Source organism: Neovison vison, chromosome 8 (genome assembly GCF_020171115.1).
Source record: "Neovison vison isolate M4711 chromosome 8, ASM_NN_V1, whole genome shotgun sequence".
NCBI lineage: Eukaryota > Metazoa > Chordata > Mammalia > Carnivora > Mustelidae > Neogale > Neogale vison.
Window position 1 is genome coordinate 124,843,120 of NC_058098.1, and position 14,693 is coordinate 124,857,812.

At 53.1% G+C, this 14,693-nt stretch overlaps 1 protein-coding gene across 3 annotated transcripts in view; it reads right to left on the minus strand.

Moving 5' to 3' along the window:
• Positions 1-1,116: 1,116 nt before the first annotated feature.
• EFR3B (EFR3 homolog B) overlaps positions 1,117-14,693 on the minus strand; it is a 47,949-nt gene continuing 34,372 nt past the window's right edge. For all 3 annotated transcript variants that reach the window (XM_044261965.1, XM_044261964.1, XM_044261963.1), the window contains exons 12-22: positions 13,950-14,122; positions 13,161-13,236; positions 12,673-12,834; positions 11,347-11,478; positions 9,725-9,792; positions 8,889-9,016; positions 8,041-8,132; positions 5,475-5,523; positions 4,071-4,177; positions 2,726-2,775; positions 1,117-2,295 (exon numbers count right to left, since the gene is read on the minus strand). In XM_044261965.1, the coding sequence (XP_044117900.1) occupies positions 2,190-2,295; positions 2,726-2,775; positions 4,071-4,177; positions 5,475-5,523; positions 8,041-8,132; positions 8,889-9,016; positions 9,725-9,792; positions 11,347-11,478; positions 12,673-12,834; positions 13,161-13,236; positions 13,950-14,122 (1,143 nt within the window). In that variant the 3' untranslated portion in view covers positions 1,117-2,189. The remainder of the gene's footprint in view (positions 2,296-2,725; positions 2,776-4,070; positions 4,178-5,474; positions 5,524-8,040; positions 8,133-8,888; positions 9,017-9,724; positions 9,793-11,346; positions 11,479-12,672; positions 12,835-13,160; positions 13,237-13,949; positions 14,123-14,693) is intronic.

The window sequence follows — 14,693 nt, forward strand, 5'->3', positions numbered from 1 at the left end:
AGTGGACACAAGGAAGAAATAGGGTTTCTCATCAAAGCCAAGCAGGGGATACAGATGGAAAGATCTGGTAAGGAAAGACCCATTTGTGGCTCAAGATTGAGAGTTTCTTTAAAGTTTCTTCCAAAGGTCATTTGCCTTCATATTTTATTTTAAAATTTGTTTCTTAATAAAGAGACAGTAAGGTAAAGAGAAGTCAAAGTTCATGCTTTATAAATTTGGGCTGAGCACTAGTTAAGAGCCAGAGCCAAAAGCCACAGGTGGGGGAGGGGTGGGGAGCAGAAGCTGAGATCCTTGGGCCTCGTAATCATGCAGGCCATCCAGAAGCCACAGGCCCTTAGCACAGAGGCACCGACCTGAGTGGAAACTACAGGATGAGTGTCAGATAGCCCCCCTATTCAAAATAGTTATTGCACACGTAATGGAAAAATGCACATGCTAAGGTTTTCCCAGTTCTGGGAAAATACACCTACTTACCCTCATACCCAGGCTTTCACTGTGTATCTGTGCAGGGCTGTGGGCACCAGTGTGACCAGAGGGTGTCCCATGAAGCCCCTTCCCCTTAGCAGAAACATCCTGCTTCTGGCCCTTCACCACACAGCCTAAAATTGTACCCTAAGAAGGGATTCCTTTGGGTCAAGAAATCTCATTCTCCCTCTTTTTAAAAAGCAAATTCTCCAGGGAGGAATCATTTGACCATTCACACCTTCCTGCGAGTTCCATCGGCTCAGAAAAGTGATGGGAAGTTTTCCTGGGAGACAAGAGAGGGGCTATTTGGGACCATAGGGTGCTGCCATGGGAGGAGACCCAGGAGGCTCCGGAGGGACAAAGGCTCCTGGAGGGGGGATGGGTGAGGGGAGCGGAGAGAACATGGCGAAAGGCCTTCTAGCTCTGCCTCTGCACATAGATAGGCAGGGCGCTCAGCAAAGATGGAAAGCCAGAACCCAAAGGGGTCCCCATTGCGTCTCCCCAAGCCTCAAGTTTTCCAGTTGGCATTGATGTCCTGACTTTGCCCAAAAAGCGAAGAGATCATTCCAATATTGGGTGCCAGATCCTTCTTTCCTTGAATGAAACATCCAAAAGGTTGACTCTGACATCCTTGAGATGCGAAATGCTATCTTCACAAGCCCCTCCCCTGCCCCCTCCCAAATCAGGCCGGGAGCCTCTGCCACAGGAAGTGAGGTGGGCAGGCCCGGAGGCCCTCACAATTCCTCTTCCTTTTGAGACACATAGAACCAGATTTTCTTTAACCATTACCTCATTCTGCCCTCCCTCAACTCAGGGGCTGTAGAAACATGCTAGGATCCTCAGGAAGAAGGGCATCAGAGAGAAAACTCAACTTAGAGAAACATCCAGAAGGAAGAGAACTGTGGGGGGGGGCCAGCAAGCTCCCTCTCCATGAGGGAGGTGAGGATGCAACAGGGGACGTGGCCTTGCCCACTTCTGCCTGCTGCTCCTCCACAGGGGGCAGGCCTCGCCCAGGGAGAGCCAGTCCCCTCTATGGCCCAAGCTGCCCATCCTGGATTTTTATCCTTTCTTGCTGTGCATGGTGTCTTGACTGCAGTTCCTGTTGGAAGGGCTTGACGTGAATTAATAATAGAAAGAATCACAAGGACACAACCGGCAGGGCAAGCAGGAGAGTGGAAAGGAGGAGAGGCTGGAGGCCTCCAGGCAGAGGGAGAATGCTCTGGAAGACAGCAGCCGCCTCCCAACCTTGCACAGCACTGCTTTCCCAGAGCAGCTGGGAGCTCGCCCTGCATCCTCCTGACTGTCGTCCCATGTCTCTGTTTAGTTCCCTCCCGGGGGATCGGCAGCTGTGCCCCCCAGACCCACCCCCATGAAAGCCCTTCCTGACCTACAGCAAGCAGGAGATTCTCAGGACCCCTGTCTCCCTCCGGAGAGTAAGCCCCAGCCCTCCCAAGGTTCTCAGCTCTTGGCGGACACAAAGGAGGAGACAAAGGGCAGGTGAGATGCTTATTGGCTCCAGAGGCTGATCTCCTTCAGGGAAGACGAGGAGGAAGTGGGGGGGCTGACAGGGGGCCCAAGGCTCCCCCTTGCTTAGCTGGGGAGGTGCCGCCAACCAAGCTGCTTTTCCTCTGACCTCTCAGTTCCATTTCCAGGCCACAGGGGTGGGTTGTGAGGCCAGCCCCTCCCTCAGACCCCACCCCGCCGAGGAGCTCGGTCTTCTGGATTCAGTAAACACACAGATCGGGAAACTTCATCTCGTAGACCGGGATGGAGTGCTTCTGAGGCTGGCCATAGGCTGCGGTGATGGTGCCTGATGGGCTTGGCGGGGGCCTGGGCGGAAGCACACGGCGGAGAAAAGCGTGAGAAGGGGGCTCTCGGGTCCCACCCCACGCAACCAAAAGGAGTAGTTGATTTGACTGGGTTTTTCTTTGAACAGGGACCAGAGACAGTCCCTCCATGGGTTCCTAGGTTGCAAGTTCTAGAATCTTCCAGATTTCACTTGAAGGGTAGCTTCACTGCAGGCTCTACAACACTGTTGCTTTAGAAAATACCAGTCTGGGACCTTAGAACCCCTGGCTCTTTTCTGGGCTTCACTGAGCTCTCTTTTTCTCCCTCTAGTCTTGCTTTCCTTATCTGGGAAAGCTGGTGGCTGCGTGAAGCCCTGGAGGCCAGGATGCCTGGAGAGAGGTGAGAGAGGAGGATTGGGCGGGGTGTGTGTGTGTGTGGGTGGTGGTGGTCCCTGTCCAGGGCTGCCACTTACCGGATGGTGATTTCAAAGATCTGATTGAGTTTGCTCTGCAGCAGTGATGCCTAGACAGGAACAGAGGGAAGTCAGCCGGGGGCTTCCCCGCTTTCATGAGCCCCGCTGTCCAGAGAACCCGTGGAGAGGGGGGCCGGTTGCAGTCTTAGGAGGGGAACGGGTGTGAGCTTATTTCTGGCACTTATCTCTGGATCCTGGCTATGGGTTCAGATCAGGTAGGGCCACCCAGGAAGGCCGGCTGGGGACGGCACAGAGGCCGGGACCCCCAGGAGGGCCTCAGTAGACAGCTCGTAAAGGGCCTTTAGGTCCTCCAAGTGGGTCGTAGGGCCCTGCTGGGCATATATAGTCAGGAGGTTCACAGTTGGTTTGAGATGTCCCTCAACTTCCAAGGAACAGTTGTGCTAAACTGGTGGGTTAGGGAGGAGGCTCTCTCTGGTCCCTTCTGGCTCTAACAAAGCCCATGTACACAGAGAGTGAGACTGTGTCTAATTCAGGAACGGGCCCCTCAGCTCTGAGCTCATGAAATGAGCAGGTTGCACCTCTAGAGATGGAACAGGGGAGGATAACATAGGCCCAGAAAAATCTACAGGTATTTACTCATCTTATTATATTGTTATTATACATTATGATATATAGAAATATAGATAATACCTCTTACATAGTAGAAAAGAAAATAACACATATTTCTACTGAGAGGAAAAAAAATCACAATAAAATAGAAGTTATTTGCAATTTGGGATGTTTATAATTATGTTGCATTGTTCCTCAGATGGCCATTGTGACTAACAAATCCTAATCAATTTCAAGAAATGCATAGACACAGTCCTTCTTTTTACGTATTTGCCACCTCCTCTTTCAAATCTCTTTTCCAGGGCCAGGCTGTTCCGTACCCCCTACTGGGTAGCCCCTGGCTGGAAGTGGGACCCTGTTGCAAACAATGGCCATCTCTCCTTTGGGGGGGCTCACTCCCCATTCACCCGTAATGAGATGCGCAGGAGCTCACAGCCCTTGCAGAGGTGTGGTGACAATGACATGAGCTACTAAATAGAAGATGTTCTGGTGTGTGCCTAAGTGCGAGCTGCAGATTTGCTGCTGTAAATACTACAGTCTGTCCGGCTGATGCAGGAGCTCCCCAGGTCAGGACTTCCTCTTCATAGAGAAATTACGAGATCTAAAGAAGTGTATGGCTAATAGCCCGGCCTCTGGGTTCTTGGGGAAACGATGCAGCGCCGGGGCATTGGTGGGATCTAAACCCTAATTTCTGGGTGACAAAAGTGCCAAGACCTCCTAGAAACTCAGCCCTGCTAGGGTCCCCAAGGCATCGGCCCTGTGATGGCTCACTCACCCTGGCCCCACAGTGTGCCGCGATCTCCTCAAAGGGTGCCTTCTGGAACTTCTCCACCACTTGTCGCCGCCGTTCACGTTCCTGCTCCTCGACTGCTACGCTGTCCACTGTGGTACAGAGAGCTGGGTCAGCCCCGAGGTCCTGCCCTGCGCACCCAGGGGAAGGGGCTGGAGAAGACGGCCAAGACCCCTCCAGGGGAGCGCCGTCTGTGACTGCGTTTGGGTCCCTACCCTCCGCTGATGAGCAGCGCACAGAGGGTGGGGTGCCATTACTTGGGCCCACGATGGCTAGATCTTGGGGTGACTGGGCCTGAGGCTCTGCCCCTTTCCTCATGAAAGAACCTGAGAACCTGTGAAGGGGACCCTTCAGCTGGGCTTTTAAAGCTGTTAAAGATTTCATTTTATTATTTATTTATTATTATTTTTAAAAATATTTTTATTTATTTATTTGACAGACAGACATCATCAGTAGGCAAAGAGTCAGGCAGAGAGAGAGAGGGGGAAGCAGGCTCCCCGGTGAGCAGAGAGCCTGATGTGGGGCTCTATCCCAGGATCCTGGGATCATGACCCGAGCTGAAGGTAGAGACTTTAACCCACTGAGCCACCCAGCTGCCCCTGTTAAAGATTTTAAAGCTGCACCACCACTAAGACTCTCAAAGAAGTGTCTGGAACGGGACGTGCTCTGGCACTGATTGGAAAGGGACACCAACAATGGCAAAGTCAGATGATCCCAAGAGCCAAGACGAGCTCGGCCCCTAGGGCCCAGCAGTCCGAGGCTGTCTAATTTAAGGCTTCTACACATTCCTTTTAGTTTCCAAAATGAGTCAGCAAAAATAAAGAAGGGGGTGGTGGTTCAGTATGTCCACGCTCGAAGAAGGCTGAGCAGACTGTGCCTTCAGAAGGAATACTACCAGGGACAACCCAAATGAAAACGGTCTGGCATCTGAAAATAGAATTTATCATCAGTTATCAGAACAATTCTTTTATTCAGAATACTTCACTGCCCACTCACCCAGACAAGGAAGGTACTACTGCATTTTACAATCTGTTGCCAGTAACTATAAATCTGATTTGTTTTTCCTATCTTTCAATGGTCAACTTCTTCTTTTGTATTATAACCCACCAAAAAAATGGTCTAAGTATTTACACAAAATTGCTTTTTGCCTAACTGGCTGTAACCCTCTGCTTTTAAGGGCATCTCGCTGTTGTCGAAGAAGGGTTGCCAGACCGAGGAGATGCGGGCCGGCACTGCTGGTCCTGATCAGGGAAGGGGAGCTTTTCACAGCAGCTGAGGTAGCAGTCATGAGTTTCAGGGATGCCGCCCACCTCCCTTCACCTCTGTGCAGCAGGCTGCACACACCCCTGCCTCCCCCAGGATCCGGCCCCGGCCTCCCTGCCAACTCACCGATGGCCTTCTTTAGGGTCTCATAGGTGATCTCCTCGGCAGGCACTCGCTGGAGAAGGGACAGAAGTGATCAGAAAGGTGGAGTGCGGGGGTGGGGGGGGAGGTGGCTCTGGCTTCCTCAGTTAGTGGGTAGCCCCTCTGGCTCCTCAGAAGAATGTCCCCAGGGGTGGAAGCTGCCTCAGGACACCCACATTCTCACCAGGGTCTCTGAAGCTCCCCTAGCAGGCGGGCACAGAGCCGTCCCCTGAAGGACGGCAGCGAGATGGCAGCATCAGGGTGGGGTGGGGGAGGCCCAGTCCTCATCAGTGTGCCAAGAATCACCTGGAAGAGCCAGCTGCCTCTCTGCCCCCCACCTTGCCCCAGCTTGTCCCATCATCAAGCCCTATGGGAAGAAAACCCCGTGAAATTCAAAAAAATCTTCAGAGAATGTAACAGAAAATATTGGCAGCAAGAGGAAGCAGCTGGCAAATACCTCAAATGGAAATTTTAAGAACTGAACAACATTTTTGAAGACTCAGGATATCAAATGACCCACTGAGGTGATCTGAGTATCGAGTAAAGGTCAGACACGCTGAGGTCAGCTCAGGGACCTGGGTCACAGGTTCTCGGCCCTCGCAGGGCCTAGGAAAGGAGGAGGAAAATAACAAACCCAAAGAAGGACTGCCCCCATGGCCGCACAGCCTCGGGTAGAGGCTGAAAGCCGTGAAGACTTTGAACTAAGTCCTGGGTAGTCCCCAGGAGACTCTGGGCTCCCTGAGGCCGGATCCATGATTCACTCCTATGCCATCACTTAAACACAGTATTAAGTGAAAGAAGCAGACACAGGAGGAAATTATTTCACTGATACAAAGTTCAAGAAAGGACTGAAGTCAGGCTAGTGGCTCCCTTTGGGAGGGGAGTCTCTTGGGCAATGACAGTGTCCTCTCCCCTGATCTGGGTGTGACTGCACGACACATTTCTTTGGTGAAAATTCACTGAGCCGTCCTTTTCTGATTTGACTACCATTCAGCAAATGCTAGTGTGAGGAGGAAAGGCCAGAGATTAGGTATGGGTGACAGTCGTTCATGGAATATTAAGTGAGCCCTGAGTGCGGGCAGGACTCTCGGCTGGTCCCGCGGTGGAGAGGGCACAGCCTGTTAGCGTGGGAAGGACCGGCAGAGGGCGCTGTGCCGAGCCCTCAGTCACAGGGAGCCAGCGCGGGCTCCTGGTAGGGTATGGCGGGCTGAGAGTGGAAAGAAGCGCGGCGGCATGGCTGCAGGGCACGGGCTGGAGGCCCCCACACTCTTCCTGTAGCTATCAGGCTCCCCCTGAGGTAGGAGGACTCCCTGGGAAGAAAAGGAACCCATTCTGGGGACCCAGGGGACACTAGAGAGTAGGAGGCTCTGTTTCTCCTTCTCCTTCTGCTTCATTTTACTCATCAGTTCCTGAGGGTCTCTTAACTCCTGGGAAGGAGAATCACAGCTTTGGGGAGAACAGCAGCCAACTCCCGCGGCAGCCCTGACACGGTTCCCTGTCCTGCAGAGCCGGAAGGCCTGGGAGGACGCCGGCTTCAACTCCATTCCAGTCTGCCAATTAGCCCAAGTCGGGGCTTCCTTCCTCGTAGGGGAAGGTTCCAGACAAGTGCCCCAGCGACAGAAGAGCAGGGAAGGTGGCTAAGGGCACAGTTAGAGGGAGGCTTGGTCCCGACCCCAACGACTTCTCCTTGCTCTGGTGCGTCTGGGGAAAGGCTCAGGGTAGAGGCTGTCCTCCACGGCTACCCCAGCACCAACAGGTAGGAACTGTCCCAGTGCCCCCTCCTGCTCCTGGGCATCCTCCTCACTTCCTGCTGAGGCTTCCCCACCTGTCAATTTCTTTAATGGCGGGAGACCCAGTTAAACCCAAGTGCGCTGTGTCTCATGGCCTCGTCTCCCTCTGACCCCTTCCGCTCCTGCTCTGCCCCGCCCTTATTTCTTTTTCATTTGTAGAAGTAAGTTAAGTCTTTCCACTGTGATTCCTTCTTACTTACTCATGGGCTCATCTGCTTTATTTTCGGAGGTAGAAGAAGTAATGACCGCGGAGATATCCCCGGTTCATTTGGACATAAATTAGATATTCAGAGCCCCCAAGAGAAGATGGAAGAGAGATCTTTAAGCCACAACTGTGTCTTAAAAAAGCACCTCTATTGATCTTTCTGGAAGAAACACCGTGAAAGCTCTTCTCGCCCTCATCTCTCCTGTGAGGCCTTCCAGTTTCCAACATGGTGCACACCGGCCTCCGTTGGGAATGGGAAATGATCACGAAGAGCAAGCTTTTCAAGAGGGATTTGTATGACGTTGTCATGGGAGCGCTCTGTGTGTGTGTGTGTGTGTGTGTAGTGCATATAATTTTTCCAGATGGAAATATCTATGACATACATGACTAGAGACGGTAAGAAAATGGGGTATTTGAGAAATTGCCTTTCCATGCAACTTTAAATGTGTTGTGCAGTTAGGGGAGCCTGGAGCCTGGAATGCCTGATTGGGGAGCAGCCAGAGCCAGCCCCCTCCCCTGGGGATGCGGGATGGCATAGCAAGAACAGGCCACTTACCTCCTCCTTCTCTGGGCTGTTCCTGGATTCCACCTCCACCTGCAGGGAAATGGTTTCTCCAATGCTCTTCCTCTTGGATAAGCGATCCTCATCTGGGAAGGGGAAGCCCAGAAGCTAGAGTTGCCAGTGCTCAGAGCGAGCCAGGCTCATAGCTCTGGCACCATCTCGCCCCCATGCCCCACCTTTGCCTGACCCACAGTCCTTCTGGAAGGCTCAGGACGCACAGAGGCGACAGCTGGTTTTCCGAAGGCTGCCGGCCTCCCCTGCCAACCTTAGGGTGGTGAGTTTTGCTGTTTATGGCTGAGATTTTGAAATCCTCGATGAGCACAAAGCAGCCACTCATGACCAGAAAACACACAGCAAGGTGCAGGAGAAGCTGTCACTTGTGGAGCATTTCCTGAAGTGCCTGTGGCGTTATTATTCTCTGTGTGTCTCCCACCAGCCCCCTAAGGCAGGGGTCATTAATCCCTATTTGCTAGTCAAGGAAAATGAAGCTTTTCATTTGCCAGATGCCTGGAAACCCGCTGAAGGATTTTCAGGGAGTAAAGGGCAGGGAACGTGCACGGCCCATGTGTGTTCTTTGGGGCTCCGTGAGGCCTCTCCTGTCCACAGGCGGGACAGGCCCCTGTCTCATGGGCCATCTTCCCCCAAGGATCTGGCCCTGAGGAGAAGAGGTTGGGGAATCGAGAGGCTCTCACTGCAGATTTCCCCTGCATTTGTCCGCTCTCACGTGACACACCAGGGGCCGGGGAAGGCCCTGAAGGGCATCCAAGCCCCTCAGGCTCAGGCCCTGTTCTGCTGAGGAACAGCCAGAAGCAGTCTCGGAAGTGCTCGCACAGAGGGCCTACCTGTCAGCTGAGGGACGTAGGGCAGGCAGAGCCTGTCGGAGTTGTAGCCGCTGCCCCCCAGGACCTCGCTGATCTTGCTCTGGCGGAAGAGGAACTCAATGACTACTCCGTCTAGATTTTGGGACAACCTAGAAGACACAGAAGGAAAAGAGGCAACTAGCGGGATCTCCTAATGACTTTATTATAAAAGGAACATTCATCCTACAAAATGACAGAGAAGCAGAAGGAAAAGAAAATCAGCCATAGTCCCACTTTCCAGAGACAACATCTTTGCATTTTGTGCACAATCCTTCTGGCGGCTCAGGTCTATGTGCATGTGCCCATACAAGTGTATACACACACACACACACACACATCACCTCACCCCCTTAAATTCCTGTTCTGTCATCGTTTTTGTCTACCGATTGCACCGTGCGTGGTTCGCATGAAATTTTCTCCTAAACTGCTGTGGTGGAAAGGCCATCGTTTATAAAGTTACCCCCTATGATTGGACATTTTGCTTTTTCATAGTATTTTCCTTGAGTTCCTCTGAGGTTGGCATGGCACAGACTGCAGTCCTTGGATGCCACCTCGATGGATCTGGTGTCTTGCAATAACCAGGAGGCACAGCCCATGGGCTTGGCCAAAGCCCCGGAAGCTTACGTCAAACTCTCTAGAGCACAACACACTGACACAGCTCAAGGGTGGATTATGGCCCCGCGATGAAGGTCACACTGGACCCAGGACATCTGGGCCACAGGTAGGGTCCACTTTGGGCCCTTGAGCCCATGGAGGCCTCAGCCCCGGCTTCAGACGGCCCACCTTCTCACTCACCACGTCCCGGGTGTTCCCCTCACCTGGGCTTCTCTACAAACACGGCCTCAGGGAGCATGTAGGGAGCCTCCTTCTTCCGGGTCTCTATCACCTGCAGTTGGGAGGAACCACATGAGAGCTGGGGTCAACAGAGGGGAGGAGCTCTGGGGAGGCAAAGGCTAGCTCTCACCCCTCTCCTGGTGGTTCCTTCCTCGCACAGACTCCTTCCCCGAGCACCCTGCAGCTGGGCTTCGAAGGGACAAACTCAGATCAACAGTGACCCTCACAGCAGCCTGAGAAGCCCAGATGGACGGCTCAGGCCATCCCCAGTGACGGGTACGCATCAAGCATCCTTTAAAGGCAGGGCACTTAGCCCTGGGGAGATGGCGTTTGCTTGCTCCTATGCCCTATTCCTATTTTCTATGTAAACATGGAAGAGGGGGCAGTGGTCATACCCTCCCCCCAACCCAGGTGCAGAGCAGAAACATCCTGACGGACAGTCACAGACAAAGTACCAGTGAAAGTTGGTAAGATGGTGAGAGGCAGGAGAGTAGTTGCCGTGCAAGTAGGGACAGGAGAGAGCCAGCCATGTCTGGGCCACGTCTGGGCACGGCCTTCTCTGCGTCCCCTACTGGCCCATGCTGGGGGGGCAAGGTGACACAGTCCCCCTCTCCCATGGCCCCCAGCATCCCTGAGCCAGCTGGGACTTGAGGTTTCTTATTGTAGTTCGTTCTGCCTGTGTACTTTTTTTTTTTAAGATTTTTATTTATTTATTTGGCAGACAGATCACAAGTAGGCAGAGAGGCAGGCAGAGAGAGAGGAAGGGAAGCAGGCCACCACTGAGCAGAGAGCCCGATGCGGGGCTCGGTCCCAGGACCCTGGGATCATGACCTGAGCTGAAGGCAGAGGCTTTAACTCACTGAGCCACCCAGGTGCCCCTTTGCTTGTGTATTTTAAAGTTAATCCTAGACATTCTATCATTCCACCTATAAATACTTCAGTATGTTTTTAAAATGTCTTTTGGGGACATTTGATTATAGACTGGGTATTAGATAACACTGAGGCATTACAGATAAATTAGTTAGGCACATTAATAGCAAGGCGATTAGGTAGGACGGGGTCCATATTTTTTACACACAACACTGATATCCACAGGGGTAAAATGACATGCAAGCTGAGATTTGCTGTAAAATAAGAAAAAGCGAAAAAGAGATAAAGCAAATGTGGGAAAACCCTCCTGTTTCATCCACATGATAGAAATATGGATGATCCCTGTTCTCACACTGCTTTGGTGATGTTTGAAAACTTCCATAATAAATTTTTTTTTTTTTTTTAACGTAGTATTGGTTCCAGACCACACGAGAGTGGTGTGTAGCTGGGCCTCCGGGAGCGGGGGCAGCATGAGTGGGGGCAGAGAGTAGAGGCAGGCGGTTTGCAGGTGAGGAAGGGGTCCAGGTTCCTGCCTGTGGCAGACCCCACCATGCTATGTGGTGTCATACAGGAGGAAATGCTGCCTCTGGTAAACTTACCCTGGTCCCTAGTTGTTTCGTCAACCCTTCCTCAATGCCTACATGTGGCATGGGGCTCCCGCAATGGAGGATGAGTGGTTCTGGGGAAACCCCAAGCCAAGGGCCTCCTGAGCTCTCAGGGTCGCGAGGATACCAACCTCATGGATGTGTTGGCAGAAGGCAGGGACGGTGGTGAGCTGGCTGATGAGGTTCAAGTAGGCCGCACCCAGTGCGTAGAGGGCACAGCGGTTGTACACGGGCAAGTTCTCTTCATTGACCTGGGCCACGTCCTGGGGCAACACAGAAGCGCCTTGGAGTTTCTCAACAGACAAATTAACATTGGTGCCCCAACCTCCGCCCAACCTCTCCCAGCCTTCTTTAGTAAGGGACGGCCCATCTCTTTAGACTAAGCCTTTTTCAGCATTTGTCCCGTAACTTCCTGGGAGACAGAAGTCATCCTTGGTAAAGTGGAAGGGAATCACTCGAGAACAGCACATGATCTGGTTGCTTGTATGTACTTGAGTGGAGGGGTGATGACCACCATTGTCCACTTTGCAGTTCCAGCTTTGGTGACCTTGACCGTCCAAACCCTCATCATTAATCCTACCTCTAGGATGCTGTGTCCTTGAATGACTCTTGGGGGACTGGACTGGTTTGCTAAACTGGGTCCCCATATTAAGCTGAGAGAGTTGCGACAGGTACTCGGGATTGGGACACAGAGGAATCTCAATTTCTAGCGTGAAGACAATCATAGCAGCTGGGCTGGCTTTGCAGGATTTAGTCCTGGTGGCCCAAGATTCTCCCCCACTGAATTCCCAGGTTTGCCCTCATTCCTGCTCCTAGGTAGGATCTAAAGCTGCCGAGCTTCAGGACCCTGGACACTGCCCCATCTTTTGAGGTCTGAAGGACCCACCCCAATTCCTAGCATCCTTGATAGTACACCTCCATCCAGAAGGACTCTGGAAGGCTGCAGCCCTATCTAGTGAACACTGGCTCTCTAAGAGTCGTGAGGGAGGCTTGCTGAATCTCCAGGACCCCACGCATGGGGCAAGAACTGGGAATATGTATTTTTCATAAGTGCTTGGGGTAATTCTGAGACACAGCCAGGCTTGGACACCAGACGACCCACAGATGAAGTTTGTGTTGGGATCACTCAAGGTTGATGGGAACTTGGTACCCCTTAAAGTCTCATTCAGACCTTGTGAGACTTGAAATACCAGGGACCAAAGGGTGTTTTTGAAAGAGCCTGTTCCCTGGGTCTCCTCTGGCCTGAGGATGGGCGCCAGCCACGGATGAGGCCTTTTGGGGTGGTTCCCCAAACAGAACCATGGCTTGTGGTCCCTGGAGGAATGGGGAGCCAAGAGTGCCGTATTCCCGGGCTCTGAGACAGCCATGCTCTCATGAGTGCTCGCCCAGCCGGTGCCCTGCGCTGATCCCACCCCGCCACATGCTGCCCATGCCAGGTCCCCCCTGAACAGCCCCACCTGAACAGCCAGCACCAGGCGGATGAGGTCGACCACCACCTCCTCGTTGGCCAGCTCAATGCTGATGAGCGCCAGCAAGCCGTAGAGCGCCTCATAGTGCTTCTGTATGTTCGACTCCTCCTTGCAGCTCAGGTAGATATGTCTGTAGAGCTGCTGGGAGTGCTGGGCATGGGAAAAGGGTGGGGGCAAGGCCACAGTGGGTGGGTGGAGGTGGGAGGGGCAGGGAGAATGGGAGAAGACCAGTCTGCAGGTGGTGCGAGGCTGCGTGCACCCCACCTCCACCCTTAGGGAAAGGGTGCCTTCTCTCTCTCTCTCTCTCAAGTACTTGGCCCCCCGAGGGTTCAGCTGGTCATCCCGAGTAAGTGTGCTCAAAGAGGGAGCAAGCAGGCCTGGAGATGGGGTCAGTGCTGTCTTGGGGGCTGGGAGGCGGGGGCCCATAAAGCCTGGCCCACCTCGGGTTTGCTGGGGCTTAAGTCACAGGGGCTAACCTTCTTCATGAAGACGGTATCCTGTCGGGAGCACTTGTCCACTTTCAGCTTCAGGACAGAGATGTCACTGAGGGTACTGGGAAGGGACACAAGGGGCCACCTTAGCCCTGTGCAAGGCCAGTCAGAGCTCAGGCAGCATCACTGGGCTTTACCCCAATGTTGTCATTTGGGTCCCAGCCTCCTACCCCCCTGCATTGGTTCTTAGCTCAGTCTCCACTTTCCTCAAGTTCTCAACCCCTCTGTCCTGCCTACTTTTTCTGGTCCCTTTTTCTAAAACACCAATTCAGGGGCACTTGGGTGGCTCAGTTGGTTAAGCGACTGCCTTCGGCTCAGGTCACGATCCCAGAGTCCCAAGATCGAGTCCTACATCAGGCTCCCAGCAACATGGGGAGTCTGCTTCTCCCTCTGACCTTCTTCTCTCTCATGCTCTCTCTCACTCTCTCTTTAATAAATAAATAAAATCTTTAAAAACCAATTCCAATTATTCTCTCCTCCCTTCCCCTCCTCCCCAGTCTTTCCTGATAAACCTGCACCCCCTTCCTTCCTCCCACCCACTAACTCCCTTTAGTAGCTGCTCTTCCTCTTGCCCGTCTCCACTCCATCCCCTGGCTCCCTGGGAGAAGTACTCTTCCCTCACTCCCGCTCCCCTAGGACCCCAGGGTCCATGTCCGTGATCAGCTCCTGCTGGTCCCCAATGAATAAGGGAACTGTCCTCTCACCTGGGTGTGAGACCTACGGGAAGTCTTCTCCCCCACCATACACCTACCGGAGGGGAGACCCCAAGTTCACCTGATGGTAGAGAACTTGTGGCGGTTGCCATGACGATCGATGAAACTGATGAGAATCTCTAGAACAAAGAGGCGGATCTCTGCGTCCTCCATGAGGGCGGTGGACAGAAGGCGGTCCAGGAAGTTGCTGGGCAGGGCTGACATCATGTTGTTGCACTGGAAGCCTGTGGACACCTGTGAGCAAGCCCAGCATGGCCGAGCTTAGTTAGGGACGCTGGCACCCTCAGTACAGCGAGGAGATGGACAGCAGCCGGCGGATCTGGGGTCTAATGAACCTGACCCCTCCTGACAGCTCCCAGTCCAGCTCCCTTGTCCTCCATCCTAGGCCCTGGATGCCTGAGGCAACTTTTCTGAACATGCCAACAACCACCTAGACCTATTTTAGGTTGTTGAAAGCAAGCAAGGGGTAAGTCCTGGAGGGAAGCAGGGGCCAGGGAGCCTTTGGACCTAATGGTCCAGCTCTCAGGGCACAGCTGATGAACACTCCCCACAAACATGACACTGCATAAGGGCACGGATGGTCACACAGACACGGAGAGACAGTGGGAGAGCTTACAGCGGGGCTGAGGACCCACAACCCTCCCCCCTACAACAACCATTTCAAGACAACTCTTCAAGGTGGGCATCCTGGGGGTCTTCAGATTAAAGCCAGTGTCTGTTGGTAGACACATCATGTGTAATGTTGTTAAAGTGTACAAAAGTAGTAAAACAACCCCAAAGTTTACAGCAGCAGCGTCCACCACAG